Below are 17566 nucleotides of genomic sequence, written 5' to 3'. Positions count from 1 at the left end.
GGGGGCCCCCCCCCCCCCCCCCCCCCCCCCTACATTTCATTCTGGCTACGCCGATGTGCATATATGTAATACTCCTATATTGGCAGTAAGAGCTAGTACCGTCCGAAAACATTACAGCACAGATAATCAATAAAACCGTACAAAAGAAACATACCTACACATACCTACGTTTATAAATAAACATATACACAAACATACACAAAAACGGCACTCACGTACACAATACATAACAGGGATGCTGCGAATATTTGCATTCGCATTTATTATGCGAATGATTCGCATCATTTTACACATTCGCATTCGCATAAAATGATACCAATGTTTTGCGAATGCGAATGTGTACATGGCCAGAGTGTCCACACTAATGTTGTTGAAATGGCTCTAAGTCTGTCTAACCAGGGTGCGGGCAATAACCGGCTTTTAGCTTCAGAAGCTAAACGGTTAAGTAGTATATCAAGCAACATTGATGGGCCTTTAACAAGTACTGCTAAAAGTCGTATAAGCAACCTGGAAATAATTTTAGATTCCTCCAGCGAAAGCAAAGGCTCGGATGTAAAATCTGGAGACATTAAAAAATGTGAAATAAAAGCTCAATTGAATGCCTATCTTAAAGAAAAACGGCTAATCTCGGTGAAAATACTCTCGATTGGTGGAAAACTAAACAAAAATACGACAAATTGACAGATCTGGGCGGCAAATATTTGAGCGCTCCACCCGTCGTTCCATGTCAGCAATTTTTTAGTGCAGCCGGCCTTATATACGAGCCTCTATGAAATCGCCTCCTGGGAGAAAAGGCAGCAAAATTACTTTTTTTGAAATATAATATGCCCACTTTGAACTTTGACTACAAGATTAAAACACTGTATAGGTTAAGCACTTTTTCAAAGTTCTAATAATTTACAAAATTTTTAAGTAATAAAAACGATGTCTTAACATTCGTATTCGGACATTCGCATTCCGAAAATTCGCATTCGCGAATGTTAAAAATATGGCATTCGAAACATCCCTAATACATACACAAAAACCGTACTAGACTGTCCCGCTTTGATTTCGGAATACTTACACATTGGGAAGTTAGCTTACTGCCAATATAGAAGTATTTCATATTAAATAAAACACCTCTTTGAGGTAAAATTTTCGAGTGACGAAAGCTGAACTAGAAACACAAAATTTTTGATATCAATTTCGTGTCGAGAATTATACGCATTTTTTAACTGCCTTGGAAAATCTTTTTTATACCCGAGCGCACTTGTGCACAAGGGTATTATAACTTTGTTCACATAACGGTTGTTTGTAACAGGCAAAACGAATAGAGATAGATATAGACAAATGTATACATAAATAACCAGAATGAAAAGAGAAGTCGATTAAGCGGTGGCTGTCTGTCCGTGCGTCCGTCTGTGCTAGAGATGGGCACGGGCCCGCCGGGCCCCTGCGTAAGCCCGCAGGAACAGGCCGGAATATTTGCTGTCAGCACGAACTCGTGCGAACATGAGCGTTCAGTAAAATTTCATAAAGGCACGAAAAAGCCCGTTGCTAATACTACAAATTTAGATAAGCTTTAGTTTTTATACAAAAAAAATAGTACATATTAAAACTCTTTTGATAAGAGAAAAGCAAAACATGTAAAAAAGTCTAAGTTCGGGCGGAGCCGAACATTAAATACCCGGTGCAATTATTAAATACATATGTGTTTTTAACCTTACCGAAAGCTACCGCTACATGGTAAGCCGGGGTGTATCAATTTTGAGTAAATTAGCGTCCTTAAATCTCGAAATATTGAAGTTTCAAGCATTTCTGAAATTTACCATTGTATGAAAAGCAGTCGTAATTTTAGTCCGATTTCAATAATTTTCAGTGCTTTGCTTTTATGTGGCAAGCACAATAACCGTACCGAGTTTGGTACAAATGGGTAGAACGGTAACCGAAATACATATATGTGATCATAGGTGGGCGGTGCCACGCCCATTTTCCAAAATTTTATCATAGGCGTTTTTCCTGGTAAAGAAATGTTGCAAGCATCATTTTTGAATAAATTAGCTTTAATATTTACTGCTTTATCGAAGATTTCGTATTTCTCTAAATTACCGTTATATGGGATGAGGGCGTGGTTATTGTCCGATTTTGAAAATTTGCGGCGTTTGGTATGCTGTACCAAGGCCAACAACTGTGCTAAGTTTGGAAGAAATTGGTGCAGCGGTTACCAAGATATACACATTTAACTATAAGTGGGCGTGGCTGCGCCCATTTTCCAAAAATTTATAATATTCTTATTTTTCGTCTAAAAATTATTATAAATATCAATTTTGAGTGAATAATCTTCAGTAGTTACTAAAATATCGCAGTTTTCATATTTCTAAAAATTACCGTTATATGAGAGGTAGGCGTGGTCCGATTTTGCCCATTTTCAATACCATCCGTTCTACGCCCAAAAGAAGTGCGCGTCCAAGTTTCGTTAAGATATCTCAATTTTTACTCGAGGTATCGTGTGCACAGACGGACGGACGGACAGACAGTCACCGCTTAATCGATTTCTCTTTTCATTCTGATCATTTATGTATACATTTGTCTATATCTATCTCGATTCGTTTTGCCTGTTACAAGCAACCTTTATGTGAACAAAGTTATAATACCCTTGTGCACAACTGCGCTCAGGTATGAAAAGAAATATTTGGGAACCGACAGAAAAAATTAGCTACTTAGTAGTTTTGTTTACATATCTGTACATAAAATACTTTCCACTTCTCCTGCTTCCCAGAAAATATATTATACAAATATTTGATGTAAAAAATTGATTCGCTTAAGTAAATATACATACATAAACACAAAATTAAAAATATGTGCATATGTATACATACAATAAAAGTTGGCTCTTTATTTTCGGGCTGGGACGTGTCCCATCGTGCCGGGCCTCAATAAAATTATTAACGTGCGGGCTCGTGCGTGTTTTTGAAAGTTGATTTTGCACTCGTGCCGGGCTGGGCTTGAAAATTTAGGCCCGTGCCCATTGAGATATTTTAACGAAACCTGGTATGTGCACTTCTTTCGGGCGTAGGATGGATAGGGATGCAAATTTTGGAAGGTAACATCGATACATCGATGTTTCGATGCATCGGAAAAATTAACATCGATGCTAAAATACATCGCCAGAAAAACATCGATATATGGATGGTTTTCGATGTTTCACAATTTGTTAGGTTGTAGTCACATTAAAAGGAAAATTTAAAACTTTTCAATTACATCTCTCGGTAATTCAATTAGAAAAATACTTACATATGGATGCATTTCCCTGTATTTATTTACCATTCCTACACTCTTCCTATAAATAGAATAAAAATGCTTACCGTAGTAAGTTCGCTGAGACTAAAAATCCAAGGACCAACTTCGTTGAAATTTTAACGGGAACCCGGCACTTTTTTAACCATTAAGTAAGCATTTTATCGAAAGATGCGAGTAAACAAGGAATTTCTGAATGTTCCCCAAAAGCATAAGTAATAAAAATTCATGGCCAGTCNACTTTTTTAATCATTAAGTAAGCATTTTATCGAAAGATGCGAGTAAACAAGGAATTTCTGAATGTTCCCCAAAAGCATAAGTAATAAAAATTCATGGCCAGTCAAACAAATTTAGGAGCTTAATGGGTAAGTGGAATTCAAGTCTGAGTCACACTAAAGTCGATGTTAAAACATCGTTGAAACTGGCATCGACGTACGTTCGATTTAGCGATTTTAGGCAATTGTAAACATCGATGGCAAATATCGAATTTTGAACCGATATTATCGATGTTTCAAAAATATCGATGCTTCGTTTGCATCCCTAAGGATGGATGGTATTGAAAATGGGCAAAATCGGACAATAACCACGCCTACCACCCATATAACGGTAATTTTCAGAAATGCGAAAACTGCGATATTTTAGTAACTACTGAAGATTATTCACTCAAAATTGATATTTACAATAATTTTTAGACGAAAAATAAGAATATTATAATCTTTTGGAAAATGGGCGTAAGCACGCCCACTTATGGTTACATGTCTATATCTTGGTAGCCGCTGCACCAATTTCTTCCAAGCTTGGCACAGTTGTTGGCCTTTATACATCATACCAAATGGCCGAAAACTTTTAAAATCGGACAATAACCACGCCCACATCCCATATGACGGTAATTTAGAGAAATACGAAATACTCGATAAATCAGTAAATATTAAAGCTAATTTATTCAAAATTGATGCTTGCAACAAAAAAAAAATGCATTTATGCTAAAATTTTGGAAAATGGACGTCGCACCGCCCACTTATGATCAGATATATGTATCTCGGTAACCACCAATTTTTACCAAACTCGGTATGGTTATTGTGCTTGCCACATAAAAGCAAAACGTTGTAAATTATTGAAATCGGACTAAAATTACGGCCGCTTTTCATATAACGGTAAATTTCAGAAATGCTTGACCTTCAATATTTCGAAATTTAAGGACGCTAATTTAGTCAAAATTGATACTAAAAACAATTTCTTGAAAAGAAGTAACATTGTTTGGAATTTTGGAAAATGAGCGTGATATCGCCCACATATCTATGTGGGCAAATCTAAAAAACAGGTACACTCTCCAAAAAAAAATTTTAATTTTTAAATTTGTGAGCACACCTATGTTTTATATATCATTTTATTCGTACTCTCTTAATGAATCGATTAATATAAGTGCAATTCATTTTCATCAAGTGCTTAAAAAATTAGACGAGGAATAAACATGAAATAGAAAACAAAAGAATACGCAGGGTTCAAATTATGTTGTTCAAGTTGTAAATTTTGAGCAAAGATTTTGAAAGTTGAACTCACTTGATAAAATTCTAACCATTTTATAAATAACTCCCTCAGTTTTGAAGTTATTTTACTAAAATTTTGGACATAACGGTTTTTTAATATTACCTTAATTATTCCTTAAAATTATCGAAATGGGTGAACTTTAACGTATAGCTCCAATACAACTGATTACTCAGATATGTATTTTTGCGCTATAACTCTAATTTCATATCTGAATAATGCTTAATTGGAGGAGTTATAACGTAAAACAACGTCTCTGGACAATCAGTTGTATGGGAGCTAGATTTTAGAGTGAACCGATTTCGATGATTTTATGGGATAGTGAAGGAAATATTAAAACACAAGTGTGTGCAAAATTTTAGTAAAATATCTTCAAAACTGAGGGAGTTTTTTTTATAAAATAGTTCACATTTAAGCAAAGTTTCAAGTACCGCTATTTCCAAAAGTGGAGACAATCGGGCAAAACTGGGGACGCCATTGAATTTAAAAGGCTCCAATTAAGTAACAGCAACTATCAGAACCTTTGTCGAAAAAAATTTGAGTTGATACCACGCTCGAAATATTCTGACTACAAGAAGGAGCATAATGGAAAGTACTAAATCGGGGTTTTTACACACTTCTAGAGAACATTTTTTTGAAGCATTTTACAGGTATATGCAACGTTATAAGGACTAGTAGTTAATAAAAATATTTAGATCGTCTCGACGTATTTTCCAAATGTGCCTTCAATTAAGATATTTTTGAAATAAAAATTACGCTCAGATCTTTAAAATTTGGTTTATTCTGAAAGCACACCTCTTGCTATGGTGTCAAATTATACATAATTGTTTGTAGAATACAATACATACTTAAAAAGTTCTTAAAATTAAATGCTTCAAAAACTACACGCGATAAACCGAAAATGTTGAAAATGGTGAAATGCGAAGTTACAGACTTTGAGTTAATGGCCATTTCGTTATTTTTTAATGCACACTTACATACCTACTACATATGAAGTATACACATAAGTGCTAAATGCTCATTAAATTTCAAATCAGAATATGGTGTGCTTCCAAAGTTATGACATAATTAATTTTGCCCCTCTTAAAAATTACATAAAAAATTCACTTGTTTTCATTATTTTTTTAAATTTAAACACCTATAATTCAAAAGTTATGCAGCAAATTGATCCAAATTTTTTTTGAGGCTTCAAGTATAAGTCAGTGAATTATATCCAAAAGCAACCAGCTTGATATAGTTTCCAACAGTGAAAATAAAGCTAAATAACTCCAAGGTTACCTGTTTTATTATTATTATTACCTTCCTTTTATTAGCTCGGGATGTAACTATGTAATATTGATGCGCGTAAAAGATGCAGCGATTTCTATTCTCAAGTTACATACCTGATGACAGTACGAATGGCAATTATAATAGGGAGGTTTTAGTTTTTTAAACTATAATTTTATTTATTTAGATTTGCCCATATATATCGAAATGTTGTGTTCGTATATCACGGTCGTCAAAACTCGACAACGGGTAAACCGATTTTAATAATTTTTTTTTTCGTATTGTTCGGAAACATAATTAGCTCAGTTGCAGTAATTTATTTCAAATTTTGTACAATTTTCTAATAACATATTTTGTTGTGAAACATTATGTGAAAAATCTCATGCAAATCGATGCATCGATGTATGCCCTTCGACGCATCGAAAAATATCGATGTACATTTTGATGCATTGAATAAAAGAAAAACATCGATGTATTTTTGCCACTGACATCCTTATTCACCACTGTCCAGAATATGCTGCCTTTGCGCACTCTGTCTGCCAATTCTCTTTGATATTCAATGAAATAAATATATATAAGAATTGTAAATATTTAACAGTAACTTCTCCGTATAATGGCGAAACAGAATATGCTGCTATTATAGCCTTTCGGCTCTGTCTGCCAATTCTCTCTGAAATTCAAAGAAATAAATATATTTAAGAACTTTATTTATTTAACAGTAACTTCTCTGTATAATGGCGAAGCATCAAATTATTGTTTTATTTTTAGCTCTGAACTCATTTTTCTTTTTTTCTATCTTTACAAACAGGGGAAGACGGGCATGGACATAGTCACGGTAGTTGTGGTAACTCAAGTGATTATGATCATGACCATACTGACGAGCAAACAGATGCCGAGATTTTGTTGATGAACAGAGTACAGAATGCGTACACAATTCAGACTCCGATACAAGTGTTCCGTAGCCAATACCAATACCAGCATCACCCCCACAGCAGCCATGGTGTCAATGAAAGTAATAATTTTGCGCGCGAATTACAAATATTACGGCAAGCGTCTGAGAAGATAATACAAAATGACAGCAAAATTAATTAATTTACTTGATATTCGCTTTTAAGACCTAAATTGTAAAATATGTATGTATATATTAAAATTCAGTTTTTTTTTTGTACTGTGGCGATAAATACATAGTAAATGAGCGGAAATAAAACATTAAATAGTATTTGTACGAGTATATACATATGTATGAAAATAAAGGTGGCGCCTTCCGCGTACAACTGATCCTCTTTGTCCATTAGCTGATGTCACTAAAGTATTTTTCGCACTGCGGATGAAATTTAAATATTCAAATCAAGGCGCACCAACACAAGGTGGTGTTGATTGAACAGCTGATTGGATATTTTTGTGTCTACACTAGTACAGAAGAATGTCATACAAGACGAAATGGCGTAACTTTAGGATGTGAACAAAACGTAATGGCAAAAATCTTCTCCTATTCCCTTACGTTTTGACATCCTGATGTACCAAAAAGCAATAACAAAATACACGGGATTTTTACTTATATGCAATTGCCACCACCTTATATCGATTCGCCTTGATTCAAAAGTATCAATTTCCCGATAAATTTTTCCTGAAATTAGATAAATGCACCAAAAAAGTAAATACATTTTATTCTTATGTGTTTACATTTTTCATAGTGGGTAGTCAACCTCTCCCTTCATTACCATATCTACTTTTGAACTTCAAAAGAATTTCTCCTAACAGTTCAATACAAAACTATGTTTTAAGCAATCTCTATGCCCCTCTACAAATAAGGCAAGAAAAGTGTGCTTGTATCGCATATAAATATGTAACTGCAAATCTAAAGCGCTGAAGAGTTGGTACAATTTCACCTACTTTTATAGCTGCTGCACAACACTGCCGAGCGGCAAATTTTTAGTCGCGAATGTTCGTCGGAAAAAATAAAACATTCTAACGTATATGAGAACGCGCACAGCCAAAGCAAATGACGAAGTTCGCTCAGTTCTACGTTCCGGAATGACTCTTGTTTTACTCTACCAAGGGCTGGCGACCTTAGCCCGTTGAGATCGGAGAACCCCATCAACCGTTTTTCGTCCACGGATTGCTCCGCATCCTTCTTCTCCGCGCAGGCAATGAGTCCAACCCCAGGCCAGAAATCTACTTTTGCTGCGTTTGCCAGAGACGACTCAATCCGAACTCCACTTCGGTTTAGTGTTGCCAAATTTTTTTCCAGCCATATGGGACAAATGCATAATTTGTCCCAAAAATACGGGATGAACAAAAATTTAACGGGACAAATGAGAAATAAAGGATTTGCTCATTTCATCCCAGATGTAAAAATTTTTTGAATTTTTTAGTAAAACTTAGTACATGAGCTATTTTAGGCCTACAAACGATGGAGAAGTGATCAAAAAAATGTTAGTCACATTGGGCTTCCTAGGGTGGGCCGTTGCGAAAACGCAACTATTACCTTGGGCGAGACAATATACTAAAAAAGTTTGAAAAACACTCTGTTTAGGCAATTCAAACCTAAACTATATTTTTATTTACAAAAAATATGAAATTTAGGTTGTGTTAAATGAGTAATTAAATTAACTAAATATCTAATAAATAATAAATTTTTATGTCAATGTGGCTTATTACCATATTATTTTTATTATTTTTATTCAGCTTTGTACCACTATTGTTTATTAGGAAAAATTGAAAAAGCAACGCAGTCTAAGCGGTAGAAGTTATAGCAGCTATTTCGGAGATCACCACATCTCCTTATCAGACTTCTTTTCTCTCGACTTCAGCAGGGATTGAACCTGCGATGTTCAAAGTTAATTCATTTTCCTTATTCAACTAACTACCCTGCAGGGAAAGCTACTAGTTGTGAACTAGAATTCTACCGGTTTGCGTTTCAGCCGAACTAGTTCACGTTCTATCCTTTTTCAATGTTAGCGACTGGTATTTTTAACATTGCGATGTCCTACGAGATGTCAATTGTCAGGCTATGCATCAGCATCTACTAGTATAAATACTAGTAGCATCATACCAGTTGATGAGATAGTCTGCCAATTCATGCCCCGTGAAAAGCATAAGTGTGCCTTTTTGCTCGCGACGCTCCAGCAGTCACAATGGCCGACAGAGAAGAGCACTCGCGTGGTAAGCCTGAGGTCCCAGGTTCAAATCCTGGCGCAGGTAAAATTTTTTTATTTTCTATTTTTTATTTTATTTTTATTTTTTATAAATTTATTTTTTTGTTTATGCTGTTTATTGTAATTTTTTAATTTAATAAAAAAATATTTTTGTTTAATTTCTTTGTTTTTACATTTCTTCCTAAATGTTTTTTTGCAACGCAATTAGATTTTCAAATTTGTTATTTATTTATAAATTGAATAAATTATTTTTACTTACATTTATTTAACTTTAAAAATCTTAACCACCTCCAAGCGGCCTCGAACCTGCGATTTCAGAACCAGAACCAGTAGTCTTCACGTGACGCCACAGCCGACATTTGTAAGAAAAGCAATTAATTGCGTTTTATTTTTGGCTTTGGCAATTCAAAAGCAGATGTCGCCTAAGTTCTTCGAAATTGTCGAACTGGTAGGCACATACTAGTTAATGAACTAGTATTTTTTCTAACTGGTTTGGCTTTTCACTGCAGGGTACTATCAAGTGCAGCTGATTTGCCGCTATTTAAACTTGACAGCGTGGTTCATGTTGTCAATTCTATACATCCATTTGCTTATTTACTTTATTGTATAGTTTCAGGCAGGCGCTTCCTAAACTATGTATTTGTCAATGTTATTGTGGCTTATTAATATTTTATTTTTAATACTTTTATTGAGCTTTGTACCACGATTGTTTATTAAGAAAAATTGAAAATGCAACAAAGTCTAATCGGTAGAAGTTATAGCAGCTATTTCGGAGATCACATCTCCTTATCAGATTTCTTTTTACAAGCTTTTATTTAACTTGGTCATACCGCGAAAATTTCCAATCGATTTTAGACTAGCTTCCCGACAAGGTAGAGACTTGAAATTTTCAGCATAATTCCAACCATGATGAAAATGCAATTTAAAATATAAATGAATTCCCTATATGGTCCAGGAGTCTGGATACAAAGGCGGTCAAAACATAGTAAAATTTATGGCTAACAGAGCGTAATTTGCCAAAGAACGTAAAAGCACTATAAAATTGTTAAAGATACCGGCGGTAGTAAATAAGAAGTAAACTTGCAGGCGCTAGTAAGGAAATCAACTTCAACAGTGTTTAAATTGCCAAACTGTTATTTATTTTTGTTATTTCGCTAATACAAAAGCAAAATAGATTCTTAAGATGTATTAGGTTCGATTACGCAAACAAATTATAGTTGATAAAATGAAATAAAAACGGGTTAAATAAAACGAATACTTAAAACTAAACAGTAATATTAATCGCGTTACATTGTAGATTATAAAAGTTAAATTTTAAGCATTTCTGTTAAGGGGTACATTATTTGGTTTCCTCACACAGGGAGTTATGGAAATACAGAGATACAACAAAAGCCACGCATAAGTTGTATACACTATTGAAATTAGAAAATTTTAGTTGACAAAAAGAAGTACACGCAAAGGATTTCACAAAAATGAATTGAAATATTACTTTGTTTAATCAAAAATGGCTCGGTTTGATCCAAGTTGGCAGCCCTGTGTACGATGTGTTTCTTCTGAATACTGTTAAGGCAATGTGGATAATGCTGCATAGTCGTGTGCGATGGGATGTTAAAGGTAAACGGAAAATAACTGCTATAAATTACATACCGACGTGGTCAAACGGCTTAGGTCCAATTTCAGATGGCCTACTTAAGTAGAGATTGTTGATTAACTTTCACTATTCATTTTCAGATCATACATTTAATCTGAACTTAAATGGCCAATATTGGCTATTTAAATATGAGATATGCAACCCTGGGTTTGTACCAAACAACCAAGATTGATTGGTAGGTTGTTTAATCAATCCAACTAAATCCCACCAAAAAACAATCAGCTGTTCAGCACAAAATGTAATAGGGCATTCGCACGAGGCGATTTTACAGGCAACAAAAGTTGAATACGAAGTTGAATGAGAAGTTGAAAGTGAAAAAGTTGCCATCCCTATTCAGACGAGGCGATTTTCGATTCAACACGAATCGTTATTTACATTATTGAAAATGAATTTAAATCGCAAAATTTGATCAATTGGCATAAATTTGGTAAGCCAAGCGTTGGTAGAAGTGCTTTTAGCGAAGCTGAAAGATAAAATAAGAGTAAAAAAGTAAAAAAGAAAAAAAAAGTATGATACAGAACAGTGTTGGAATTTTTGGTACAATTGTACTTGTTTTATACAATTTCATTTACAATATACTTTCCTACTACGCAGTACTTTTTAGTAAAATTTTGTAATGAATACTAAAAATATATAGCTCTGAAAATTCACAGCAAGAAATTTTTTGTGTTCTCTTTGGTTCGCCTGTTCGTATTTACCTTAGTAAGTTTTGAAAAATGGCTTCAACGAACCAGTATAATATAGCCTAGTCAAATTTTTAAAGAAACTTTCGATACTAAGTTTTATTAAAACAAAATGTCGAAGTCAGCTTCATATAGAAACAAAGTCTTCGTTAGTTATAAGAAGAGATTTTCGTAAATATAATACCTTTACGGCACTCACATATTGACAAGATTTTACTATTTATTTTATTATTCTTTAATTTTAATTATCTGTTTATAAAATATAATGTATTCTTTAAGAAAAACTGTACAAACCTAAGATTAAATCTTTGCGAAACATCCAAAAACCAACATACTTTCGTAAAAATTTCGAGCTTTATTAATATTCTTTAGTTTTTAGCCCATTCAATTTTAGTATAATAAAGTTCAAGTTTAAAGTAGCTGGGACTTACCGTTGAACTTGGAATTTTTTTTTGTCGACGATGTCAGCCATTTTCTTCCATACGAAGTGTGCCCGACGATTTTTTTATATGGAGAAAACTAGCAACACCTTCATCAAAGAAATCTTAAAAAACTTAGTTATATTAAAATTTAATGGGCTAAAAAACCGCACGCTCAAAATAAATCTAGGAAATCGAATTAAAAAGCTCGAAATTTTTACGAAAGTGTGTTGGTTTTTTTTAATGTTGCACAAAGTTTGAACCTTGAATTTGTACAGCTTTTCTTAAAATATAAACCGTATTTTTACAAAAAATAATTAAAATTGAATACTATTAAGATAAATGGTCAAATCTTGTCGTAAAGTTTTGATAAGCACTTGAAATGCTATTAAAATGTCAAATTTTAGTACTGAATCCAAAGGAAAATGTCTCTTTTATCCATTAATAATAACTTAAATATGCTTTTTGTTAAGATGTATACCTGAAAATGTGTGCATACATATTTGCGTTAAATGCAGTACATGTGCACGTGGAATCAATTTGTAAAAGTGTAAACTACGTAAACGTATGTACATAAACAATAAAACTTTCTCATGAATACCATAAATTCATTGGTCTTGAAGGGAATGTACTAAGAAAATATATGAGCGAATTAAAAAGTGTATACAATTTATAGCCGAAAAGTACATTTTTTGTATAGATTTATTACTGAAGGAACAATTTAATTTCCCAACTGATTAAAACAAAATTTCTCAACACTGATACAGAATGTAAACAAACACAGGGTTGCAAGGAAAAAAAGTTGAACGAGCTCAAAGTTGGCTGGCGACCAACTTTGTTGAAAGCGATTAGTTGAAAGGCCGTTCGGACGAGGCGATTTTTGCTTTCAACTAAAAGTTGCCTGAAAAATCGCCTCGTGCGAAAGCCCTATAAACAAAAAAGCAAATGCAACAACAATTTCAAGGAACCAGCAGCAGTGCTGCCAATTGATTGGCATATTTAAATAAAGTTGTCTGAAACCCAACGAAAGCTAAATGGAATTTAAACAGCAGTCCAGAATTAAACTTAAGTGCCGTTTGAATATTCATTTGAAATTGGCTCTTAAGGCCCGTTGTTCAATGTCTGATTAACACAAATCGGAGGTAGAAGCTCCGGTTAAATACAATAACTGCATTATCGATCACATGTTATATGCATGATGTCGAAATCTTCGATAATGATGTACTGGTGATAGCCATACATTGAACAATGGGCCCTTAACTTAGATAAAAATGCTTCAGTTTAAGATAGACTTTACATTTAAAGAACTTTTCTATTTAAAGCAACAAAATAAAATCTTTATACGAGCAGTTTTCATTATATAAATAAAAATAAAATATATGATGTTAAAAAATATTTTTTAAAAACAAGCTTTTATTTAAAATGTACAATCAAAGGAATAAAATAAAATAGTGTTACAAAAGTTTTTTTAGCAAAAGATTTTTAAAACTGCACTAAAATGAATAAAATAAAATAAGTTAAGCTTTCGTCAAAGTTACTAGACGTCATTATGGACATTTTACCTCCGGTTTGTGTTAACTGGATATTGAAGGGCCCTTAGTCAATTGCTGTCGTTTGACAGCGTGAAACTCTCTGCAGTGCGTTTGCGATTCGGTTTCAGCGTTATACGCAAAATTTTTTTAATCAAATAATTTGGTGTTAAAGACATAAATCTGAAAAGTGCTCTAGCAACATTACAAAAATTTGAATTTCCCGTGTATTCGTTTTAAGAGCGTACATGTGTACATGTGTTGCTGCCACTGCCAAAATGTACAAATCCGTACAAATGTAAAAATCGATCTTCACTTAACAGCTTTTTACAACGCTTTTCTGAACTTGCCATGTCGTATGTCCGACCACCATTTGTACGATAAATGTAGCAAAGCTATTTATGGCAAATTCTAGATATCATATCAAAGAGATACAGCAAGATTAAAAAGTAGAAAATAAATAAAAAAATAAAATTTTTTAATATACAACGCTTTTATAAATGGACTAAAAATTCGGAAATAATATTTCTTAGTCCCATAGAATTTGTATAGATAACTTTTGATTTTGAAATTTTATCAGAAGTCGTTATGAACCATTTATGAGATTTACCCCCTTATTCTAGAACCCGAATTTTCGTAATCCGTAATTCGTAGCTACGCCAAGAAAAACGAAAAATCCACATGATGCAACCCTTGTGGAAACATGTGCAGCATTGCCAGCTACCAGTTGTTTTTCGAAGATAGCTGAATGAAGGAAAACAAAGTGGAAAGGAATTAAAAAACGCACTCATCATGTGCTTGTTTATAGTAAAATTTATTGATTTTCAATATTTTGAAGAAAATTATGGATTCTGATGCATTTGCAGTTATAGCAGCGGAGTAAGAGCGCGCTATGGCAATGTACTCACAAAGGTATGCGGAGCTGCCGGGCATAGTAACCATGGGCGCATCTATGTTAGCTTCTGGTTGAATTGTTGAACCACAAGCCAGAACTCATCCTATGCCTGAAGCTCTGGTTCTCAATCCAGTTAATGCAATAACAGCTTCTTCCAAGCCATTGAAAACATGCACTTTGTTAGGTCCACCACGCGCTTGCTTCTGCCATCGGCCGCGCTTAGGGATTATAACCCTTGGTTGGTTGGTTTAAGTGGATTGTCACTCAGGTGACAAGCAATTAGCAAGTTTGCCATTTTGATTCCACAACTCGTGCAACCTACAGCCATTTGGCGGCTTTAATAAATTTCAGTACGTCATACAGAGAGAGGCAGCTGCACTCTGAAATATTCTGCAGGATAGGTTTGCCGAGTGTATTTAGCCTGATCCTTGCGAGGGCTGGACACTCGCACAGCAAGTGTTCGACTGTCTCTTTTGAGCCCGGGTCACCGCAGCTGCGACAGAACGTATTGAAGGGCAGTCCTATCGTTTCGGCATGTACCCCAACGGGCCAGTGCCCTGTGCACACTGCAGTAAGTTTGTAGGCATTTGTTTTGCTCATTCCTAAGAGAGCTTTGGTTTTGAGTGGGTCGTAGGACACCCAGAACTGCCGGGCAATGTCTGTAGGATCCTGTGCAGTTCCACCTCTGCCTGGCCTTCGAATGATAAAATTCGGTAATTTTTGTCTTAATCTCCCTGAGCGAGGCGCCCATGTCCACCGCGTGGGACATATCCAGTGCGGAGCCGCTCCTTGCTAGTTCGTCCGCTGCCTCATTTCCGTAGATGCCCCTATGTCCCGGGACCCATATTAGGGTAATTTCGTATTGATCAGAGATATAGGCCAGCTCTCTCCTACATTCATACACTAGCTGAGATCTAACAGAGTTAGAGGAAAGTGCCTGAATAGCCGCTTGGCTATCCGAGAGGATCTTCACTTGCGTTCTCGTGGGTACATTGTCTTTGATGTACCTTACTGCCTCCTTAATAGCAAACGTTTCGGCCTGGAAGACGCTTGCATAGTCTGGTAGGCGGAAGGATAATTTTAGGTTATATTGCTCAATGAAGACCCCAGCACCATCCCCGCATTCCATCTTTGACCCATCCGTAAAGACAGTTAAGCCCTGCAAGTACCCGAAATCTTTCTGATTCCAGTCACTGCGGCTTGGGAATTTCGTGCGGGGTTTGTGGTGAACCCAGGTCTTCGACAGGATATAGTCAGTGGGCAGCGCTTTAATTTCAGACGGTATTGCGTCTAGGATGGAACCGTGACCGGCCTTTCCTTCCAGAGCCCCAGGGCACGCAGTCTGATGGCGCTGTTAGCAGCTGAATTCTCGATGAAGATATCTATAGGTAATAAGTCAAGAAGGACGTTCAAAACGTCCTTCGGACAGGATCTCATTGCGCCTGCTACGCTAGCGGCTGCTGACCTTTGAATTCCGCCTAGCTTTCTAACTACGTAATCCTTAGTAAGGGCTGACCACCAGACCAGCGCCCCATAAGAGATTATGGGTCGGACTATAGCTGTGTACATCCAGTGCACAATTCTTGGTTTCAAACCCCATCTATTGCCCAACATTCTCTTGGCCGCATAGAAAGCCACCGTGGCCTTCCTAGCACGCTCCTCAATGTTTGGTTTCCAGTTAAGTTTGGGATCCAAAATAACTCCAAGGTATTTCACCTTCATTGACAGATCCGGAGCGGAAAAAGGCTCGACACCTGATTAGTCCTGGCGGTTCAACAGCACCAGCAACACCCGTTTAAAACCCCACCGGCATGGGAGCCGCATGGGTGGAACCAGTGGCAGAGCGTGACGTGAACAATAAACAAACTGGTGTGAATTAAAAAAAAATATACATATAATGAGCTGCTTGCTGACCAACGTTTAATAATTTTGTAATAAGTTCCATGATTTTTATAAAAAAGGGTACGAATTGCATGCTCATATTTTAGAGTAATGTGTTTCTATCTAAAGGAATCGATAGAGAAATGTAAATGCTGGTTATACCCAAAAATACTTAATGAATAATATTTATAAGTTATATTCAATTTTTAGGACTAAATTCCCATTTATATGAAAATAATAAAATCTAAACACCGAAACATTAAATTTCAACCGATTTCGAGTGAATCTTAAAATTTGGTGAAGGTGTTGCAAAATGTTAGCATTTGTGAATACTTTTGAAATATAAGAAACGATTAAAAAATTGCGAGCAATATTTTCAATTGTCAAAAACACCGGTCAGATGTTTACTTGCTAGTTTCTGCTGGTTTTCGTTTCTTAACTATTTCTATATTTCGCCCTCTGTGTGCGTAATTCTGCAATGGGGTATAACCGTTCTTCTGAGTATGCAGTTACAGTTGGACGGCTATACTCAATCCCGACTCTTGCGTGCTCCTTCGCGTACTCCGGGCAATGTGAGCAAACCATGTGCTTCGGCGGTTTAAGGGCTTACTGAAGTCTGCAGCGTCTGTTCGCCATGAGGTGCGGCTGCAAGCGGGCGTCTGTATTGGAGCAAGCGGCTCGTTATATAAACGTGTATCTGGTTCAGAAACCATCCCTCTCGCCACGTCAAAATGAAGAGACAAAAAGCCTCGGAATATTGCCGCCTTACAAAGTTAACGACCCTCGTAAACGAAAAGTCGACGATTTACGGATATGCAACTTGAGTGCCCGGACCTTCTATGAAGAACGGACGGAGCATGGCTGCAAAAAATTTGCAGCATGCATACGGTGACCATCCGTCCTTTATTTTAACCCCCTGTCCTTTATAATTTTTTTCAAAATAAAGGACGCCATTTGTTCTTTATTTTTTAAACTGTCCTTTAAATGTGCTTTCGATTTTGCAGAGGTCAATTTTTAAACAGAGAATATGAAAAAATAAAATGCCCCTTAAAAAATATAATGGAAACCTTCCCCAGTTTGTTTCGCACCCCACTTAAGGGTTTTTATTTAATCGGTAATCTTTGTACAATCTATAAATCACGAATCATATCTAATACTGATGTGCGAAATTTATATAATTGAAACAAAAATTAACTAATGTTTACACATTTTCTTAGAAAAATTAATACACTTTGAGTAAAATCCATTGTTCACAAAAGCACA

General features: G+C 35.5%; 1 protein-coding gene across 2 annotated transcripts in view; it reads left to right on the top strand.

The window, feature by feature from the left end:
- Zip89B (Zinc/iron regulated transporter-related protein 89B) overlaps positions 1-7394 on the top strand; it is a 64156-nt gene extending 56762 nt beyond the window's left edge. For both annotated transcript variants that reach the window (XM_017610392.1, XM_017610393.1), the window contains one exon: positions 6896-7394. In XM_017610392.1, the coding sequence (XP_017465881.1) occupies positions 6896-7179 (284 nt within the window). In that variant the 3' untranslated portion in view covers positions 7180-7394. The remainder of the gene's footprint in view (positions 1-6895) is intronic.
- The last annotated feature ends 10172 nt before the right edge of the window (positions 7395-17566 follow it).

This window comes from Rhagoletis zephyria, unplaced genomic scaffold, assembly GCF_001687245.7.
Source record: "Rhagoletis zephyria isolate East Lansing unplaced genomic scaffold, Rhagoletis_zephyria_1.1 Rzeph_scaffold_00308, whole genome shotgun sequence".
NCBI classification, from domain to species: Eukaryota; Metazoa; Arthropoda; class Insecta; order Diptera; family Tephritidae; genus Rhagoletis; species Rhagoletis zephyria.
The sequence above is the reverse complement of the archived record's forward strand: the minus strand, read 5'-3'. Positions and strand labels throughout refer to the sequence as shown.